Genomic DNA, 7,385 nt, shown 5'->3' on the forward strand with positions numbered 1-7,385 from the left:
TAAGGGATGATGAGCACAGTGCGCCGTGCGGCACCGGTGCACTGTTTGATAGTGGATTGGACAGGTGCGCCGTCTGCAGGGTGGCTCTGACGCCGCCTGCCAGCGGAGTGGACAAGACACAATAAATGCTGAGGGGGCACATCGCCAATGCAGAGTCCGCGCGGTCTAGGGGCCTTACGCCAGGCTCCGCCCGCTGGCTTATGTCACGGGCAACGAGCCACGTGGGCGCATCGGGTCTCCGCTTGAGCGGGGAGCGCATGCGCAGAGTAAAGCCCGGCCACGCGTCAGCACCGGACCCTTGCTCATGCCAGGGTTTCCCCTGTCCCAGGACCTTGTTGCGGCCCGGACCTTACTCGGAGGGATCTGGACCCCATCCAAGGGACCCGGCACGCTTACTCGGGAGTCCCGGGCCACAATCGGGGGTCCGGGTTGTGCGTACAGGGGTCCGGCGCTCCCTTGCGGAGGTCCGGCTCGACTGACACATCCTGGATGTATCATCTTTCCTTGCCATATGGTGCCCCTTGATCTGCCCATGTGGTGGGGACGAGCGTTGTTCACAGTGTGGCTAAGGAACGACGTACGAGTACCGCGTCTTCATACTGTAGTAAGAGGTACCCTGTTTCAGGGTACCGACACCGCCATTCTTCCTCCTCCCATCTATTTGTGTCGTCTCCTGGTTTCGTTTGCCTAGGGTTTGTTCTACTCCTCCCCGTATTCCCCATCGCTGCTCCCCTTTCTTGCCCCTCTTTGGAGCTTTGGTCTCTGCTGCTAGCCGTCGCCTTCCTCACTTGAGCACTAGATCTGTGCGATTTGGCTGGTTGTTCGCCTACAGTTCTTCTTCATTCGATTTGGCTGGTCACTGGTTGGGTTTGATTATGCCTTTTGTCTCCTCCCCATTTTCCATCTTGTTTCTTTTTAGCATGGCAAACACCGCTGAGAGGTCGGCCTTGAAATCTGCCTTTGCTGTTGATGAGACACGTAAAGCCTTAGTTGTTGCGGCAATGAATACACAAGGAGACGGCGCAAATGGACGGGAGGAGGAAGAACAGAGGCAGGGACAGGAAGGGAAGAGCATAGATCCTAACGGAGATCAGGCGGTGCCAAAACCAAATCTTTAATGTGCACTGGATTATGATGCTAATATTGTAATTGACGTGTTCGAGGTAGGGGTGACAATTTAACCCCCGAAACCCGACTGGATGCAGGTATTAGTGAAATTTTGATCCACGGATGCAACCTACACCTGGTCGAAGTTTCGCGGGTGTGGTTGATGATTTCTATTTAAACCCGCGGGTGACCCGCACCCGACTTAAAATTTGGTGTATTCATTATTTTGCGCAATAATTAAGATACAATAGTAATTATTTTTAATAAGTGACTTGACTAATGATTCATGAAGTGTTTTGTTGTTGCTCAACATGTGAAGGCTAAAATCTATAGATATAACTCAATTATTGTTGATATTTAATTGTTTGTAGTTAAAATATTACTTAAAAGGTACAATGATCTGAAACCCGATAAGTTTAGATACGAGTTTAAAATTACGTCCACAGGTATGATCGCAGACGGATTTAGATAGACTTTTGTGGTCACGGGTTTTGATACACCCGACACAGGTCCAATTCTCTCAAGCATGTGAGAAATTTGTGATTTTGTCACTCCCAATTTTGGTTGTCTGCTATTATGTCATCCTGTATCTATGACTGGTAGGACCATCTGTGTCTATGATTTGTGGGTCCGATGATATACTGGCGAAACCCATAAATCATAATGTCAAAATTGCCAATATCTCCAAGCCTGTCGATGCCAAATCTATACTATACTTAAAACACCAGTTTCAACGGTCGTCATGCGTCATTTTTTTACAAATAACCCCTCACAGCTATTTCAAATTAATTCGTTGCACGTCTATAGATGCGTAAAATGTTAAAAAATAGTGTAGGAGGTGGGGTTCGAACGCATGCCCTGATGGAAGAAGGGCGGGAGACACTAGGTGAAATTGTCTAACCAGTAGAACATCACGCTAAAATGTTTTTAATATTGAATATAAATTGTATATAGGTATATACGCTTTTTTGTAAAAATTAAAAATAATCGTGTCGGGCCGGTCCAGCACTACGGGCCGACTGAGACCACATTGGCGCAATAGACTACATGGTGTTTGAGGTTGCTGAATTAGATGGGGCAGCAATGATTGGTCACACTAACAGCAAAATGAAAGGTTATTTGTTAGTTTTAAACGTTAATAATTGCTACGAAGTAGCGTAATTTATATGAAGCGCATCCAGTTTTTATTAATGCCTGACTTTAGCAATCACTCCATATTTTGATCTATCTTTTTTATAAGTTTGACTTCACGGGACTTATTTTATAAACTTGATCTCGCAAACTTTCTCTTATTTGATCTCTGTATGATGGAATTATGTCATTTTATAATCTCTGTTCATTCAGTCAATCGTTGTGAACTATCTTTTAATCGCTCACTTAATTGGTTGTGTTGTACCAAGACATATTTGTATGTAGTAAACAATAACATCAGTTAGCCAAATCAAAAATATATTATACAGAGAGCGGAGACGATCGATAAAAAAATCTTGAATTTTTTTTGATGGATAGTTTATGTTGGTATTGTTGTAAGCCGTCGCAACGCACCGGCAACCGACTAGTATGAAAAAAAATATCACTTTCTTCTCTCTTCTTATTCAGTTCTGTTTCGTGCCAATCAGACGGCGGCCGCCTCCTCTCCCCCCGCTGCCGAGCTCACCCTTCCGCCTGCCGCCTGAACTTGTCTCGCCCGCGGCAGATCTGCTCCTTCCGCTCGCTGCACCGCAACCCGGATAGGAGACCGCGCGCGGTCGAGAACTACCTGGGGACCAACGTCCTCGACCAGCTCCGGTGCGGCCGGCACACAGCTCCACAGGTAGGTCTCCGTCACAGTGCCACGATATTCTCCCTCCGTCCCACGCCAACAGCTCGTCCTCTCCGTCTGCTTGATTCTGCTCTAGCCTCAGACCGGCCGTCGCTCTAAAAAGATCATTACGCACACAATCTGCTGGTACCTGTATGCTGCAATCCTACCCTGCCTTGTCTTTTTGCATCACCTAAGAATGCCCCCCCCCCCCCCCCCCCTCCCCCCCAACGGCCATCGCTGTTGTCCTACTTCGCCAGCGATGAGCACCGCCTGGTATTCGCTCCCCTTGCTGTGCGAAACCGTGTGCCCAAACCTTGACGTAACTCGTAGGTACGGCCTCTCCTTCTTCCCTTCCTGCTGTGTGAAACCGTGCGCCCAAACCCTAACATACTATTCGCAATCGGATCTGAATCTAATTACAAGTGTATATGCATGTATTATACCTACTAACCTCGATGACTTTGCCAAAATTATTGGGTGTAGATGTGTACACCCATGTCCTTTACTGGGCCCTCTCCTGTGGCCGGTTGCTGTTCCATGAAAGGAACACGGAAATTAATTAACTTAAATTCGAATCTCTGTGTGATGTGTGTTGATGCCTGAAAACTGAATCTTTATTATTGTCTTATTGGCCTGTGTTGATGCCAAAATGAATCTTGTGGACACCAGTCACACCACTGCACTATGTTGATGTTGAAAATAACAAATTAAACTGATAGACTAAACACGGCAGTTCAATGGTTCAAGTAGAATAATAGTGTCCTTGAATAATTGTTAGACAACATTACTGTTAGGTTCTTTGTGTTTTTTCACTTATCTTGCTGCTGACTTTTCTGTTTGTAGATTTGGACAGCGCAATTACTTAAGCTATTTGTATTCGGATCTGATCCAACCCTGGTGGTCAGCTGGACTCATCGCCCATGGAGCACACTAAGTCAGGCCCCAGCAGTTGGCCAGAACTGGCCGACGTGGTGCCGGTGCCGCAGGACGATGGGCCTAGCCCTGTGGTGTCCATCGCCTATCGAGATGACTTTCGTGAGGTCATGGATTACTTCCGCGCCCTCTACCTCACCGGTGAGCGAAGCCCTCGCGCTCTCCGCCTCACCGCCGAGGCCATCGAGCTCAACCCCGGCAACTACACTGTGAGAATTCCCTTCATCCTTTTTTCTTGGCATACTTCAATTTTTTATGGGGTTATTTGAAACTTAAAGTTTCTATGAACAAGTGAGAATGATTTTTAAGGTAAAATATACTACTTTTACTATGGAGGTTCAGCCATTTCGTTCCAATTTGACTTGAAACCAACTAACCAAGTGTTAGTGGTGAGCTTCAATGACTACAATGGAGACAATTTGTTATCCACTACTCGTCTTAGTCAGTTATGAGTATGCAACACTGCTACAGAAAGTAGAAAAAACAGCGGAGGTGGAGCCAGTTTTAGAAAGTTGGAATTTTCCATGTAAACTACCTAGTCTAGCCTGTAGCCTGTTGCAGTTTTAGAAAGATTGTCCTCTCATGTTAATGCTGCCTCTCATTCAATCATAAAGAATACTTTATCATCCTCCATGATTTTTATAGAAGGTAAAGGCATACTGCTTGGGCATAATTTTCTTCTTGTAATGCTTCATGCAGTATGCTACATAATTCTTGAACAGCACTGATGTTATGTAGTATCAGAGAATTACTTATTATGCTATTACCAGCTTATTACCATGTTGTTTTACTTTGTATCATGTATTTGTTTTTAGATCAGTCAATTCTTTTGATGGTAACTTTTTTGACAATACAGAATAATTATCTATTTGATAGGTCTGGCATTTCCGGCGCCTTATTCTGGAGTCACTAGATTTTGATTTACTAGAGGAGATGAAATTTGTCGAAAAAATTGCTGAATGCAATCCAAAAAATTACCAAATCTGGTGAGTTTCATTGTACATATATTTTTTCACATTTAGTAATTCACTGCATATCTTTTTTCACATTTAGTAATTCACAGAAACTAATTTATCTTTGGTGTCTGCAGATTTTGCATGAATGATTGGCAATATCTTGACTAAATATCTTCCATAGTTTTTTTAAACTTTGATCATCTTTTATCTTTGCTCTGGAAAAGTGGAAATCATGACTAACTGTTGATGGTCCAATTTTATTACCAGGCACCATAAGAGATGGCTTGCTGAGAAATTAGGACCTGGTATTGCAAACAAAGAGCATGAATTCACAATGAAGATACTTGCTATTGATGCAAAAAATTATCATGCTTGGTCTCATAGGCAGGTATGCGTACCCATTTTCTGTATTCTAAGTTTCCAAATTTGGGTACTAAGCTAAACTGAGTATCAGTAAAATCTTTCTTCTACTAACGGGATTGCTTAATTCAATTGTTATAGTGGGTTCTTCAAGCGTTGGGGGGATGGGAGACTGAATTAGAATACTGTGACCACTTACTTAAGGAAGACGTCTTCAATAATTCAGCTTGGAATCAGGTCATGCTCTATTATTTCCGCCTTAAAATTTTCTTGTTTTCCCATCATGTTTGAGAAAATTTTCCAGTTTTTATGCAGTTTAACTTGCATTGCTTCATTATTTTAGTTCGCAGATCATCCCATGTTAATTTCATACAATTAGTATGGATAACTGTATGCATTCTGATTTACTTCCTGTATTTTAAAGTCTACGGCATTATAGAAATTACAATCGCCTATGTAAACATTTTCTCTGTTATTTGTAAAAAAATGTATATAAGATCATGTCTATGTAACCAACATAGGTAGTACATATCTGTCAAAGCTGGGCAAAGTTGATTGTATGACTATTCTTGACATTCATATTGCCTGTTACATCCTGCTGTGTCCTGTGCTGCTTCCTAAGTGTTTTTTTTTCTGCTGACTGATAGGGATCAGCTATTAAGCTTGCACTGAAGTATCTTTAACTTTTTCTCCAACAGAGATACTTTGTTATAACAAGATCACCATTTCTTGGTGGCCTTGCGGCAATGCGTGATTCAGAAGTAGACTACACAATTGAAGCTATTCTAGCAAACGCTCAGAATGAAAGCCCCTGGAGGTACCTCAAGGGTCTATACAAGGGTGAGAATAACCTGCTAGTAGAGGACGAGCGCATCTCTGCTGTTTGTTTCAAGGTCCTGAAGAATGATTGGACTTGTGTATTTGCTTTGAGTTTGCTGCTCGATCTTCTCTGCACTGGTTTGCAGCCTTCAGATGAACTTAGGTCCACTCTTGAAACAATAAGGAGCTCCCATCCTGAAACCGCGGATGATGATCCTGCAGCCGCTGTTTGCTGTATCCTGCAGAAATGTGATCCCCTGCGGGTAAATTATTGGTCTTGGTTCAAGGACACTCTTTCTCAGATCTCATGACTTCACATGGGTTCACCCCTTGTCCGCGCTGGTCCGGGCTCTGTGAGATAGACATGTTTTAGATAGTTTCATTGGACACCCAAACAGAGCGGACAGAGTGTATGGCTGCTACCTTCTCCGTGACTGAAAGCAGTGCTTGTAACGATTTTGTTTAGTAAAATTTGTGAGTGTTACTGCTCCAAACAACACCTTATGCAACCATATTTGAATATTTCACATGTAAGCTTGAATCCAGGTGTGTTTGTTAATGTATTACAATTGCCATGGGAGCCTAAATGAGACCCATAATCACTTCCACTAGAGTCGGAAGACCGTGTCGAGCAGTTCACTCATATGGTCACTTAAAGCACTCTTCTGCACTGTAAATTGTAATATTCGCAGAGTTTTAAATATGGGTATGACGATGAGTACGCTGCTGAAAATAGTCTAACCATTTGCTTTGATTTTCAATGACTCTGGCATAACTTTTATCAGGACATATATCATTTAAAAGTAAATATAGTATAAGTGAATGTGATTTTTATTGTACACGATAATACAAAATCTGTGATTTTAAGGTGGGCAATAACATGTTGGTTTCGCTCTTGATTGAAGGCAGCCACCAATCGGTTCTAAACCTGTGAGTCTCAAACACTATTGGTTTGAAGTCCCAAATCAGAAATGAACCTACGAATGCTACTGGTTTAAGCGCCGAGGCCGTTTTCAGTATAGTGGTTTATGGCGTCATTTTTAAAAAGGCCACATCAATAAAATGTAAAAGTTCGATTATATTGTTTCACGGGCTTTCCCTTAGCATTTCTTGACTCAATTTGAGTTGAAAGTGGAACAAAGTCTTTTGTTTCTTAAAAATGATGCTTAGGCTAGATCTAACCCTTTCGGGCTACGGTGTCGATCGTCATTAATCCTTATCTATTGTAACTCTCTGGTGCACAACATTATATTAACTTTTCTTTTACATATTTAATATTGTAGTAAATGAAACACGGTGTTTTATTAAAAAAATTCATCAAACACATAAATAAGCAAATAAAAACTATGTAGTTCATAAAGAAAAATTAAAACTGTATTATTCAAAATAAATAAAAAATATAATAT

The 7,385-nt window shown here is 42.3% G+C and overlaps 1 protein-coding gene across 3 annotated transcripts; it reads left to right on the forward strand.

Annotated features, from left to right (window-relative positions):
• Nucleotides 1-2,677: 2,677 nt before the first annotated feature.
• Nucleotides 2,678-6,586, forward strand: LOC100273635 (protein farnesyltransferase/geranylgeranyltransferase type I alphasubunit). 3 transcript variants are annotated; one of them, XM_008669312.3, is made up of 6 exons: nt 2,678-2,920; nt 3,817-4,053; nt 4,721-4,830; nt 5,068-5,188; nt 5,302-5,397; nt 5,859-6,581. In XM_008669312.3, exons 2-6 carry the CDS (start codon nt 3,832-3,834, stop codon nt 6,288-6,290), a joined length of 981 nt encoding a protein of 326 aa, XP_008667534.1. In that variant the 5' UTR covers nt 2,678-2,920; nt 3,817-3,831; the 3' UTR covers nt 6,291-6,581. The 3 variants fall into 3 exon arrangements, with proteins under 3 accessions (XP_008667534.1, NP_001141523.1, XP_008667533.1); NM_001148051.1 differs by having other exon boundaries at nt 2,737-2,920; nt 3,755-4,053; nt 5,859-6,586; XM_008669311.3 differs by having other exon boundaries at nt 2,904-3,241; nt 3,755-4,053.
• Nucleotides 6,587-7,385: the final 799 nt, after the last annotated feature.

This window comes from Zea mays, chromosome 2 (genome assembly GCF_902167145.1).
Source record: "Zea mays cultivar B73 chromosome 2, Zm-B73-REFERENCE-NAM-5.0, whole genome shotgun sequence".
Taxonomy (NCBI): domain Eukaryota; kingdom Viridiplantae; phylum Streptophyta; class Magnoliopsida; order Poales; family Poaceae; genus Zea; species Zea mays.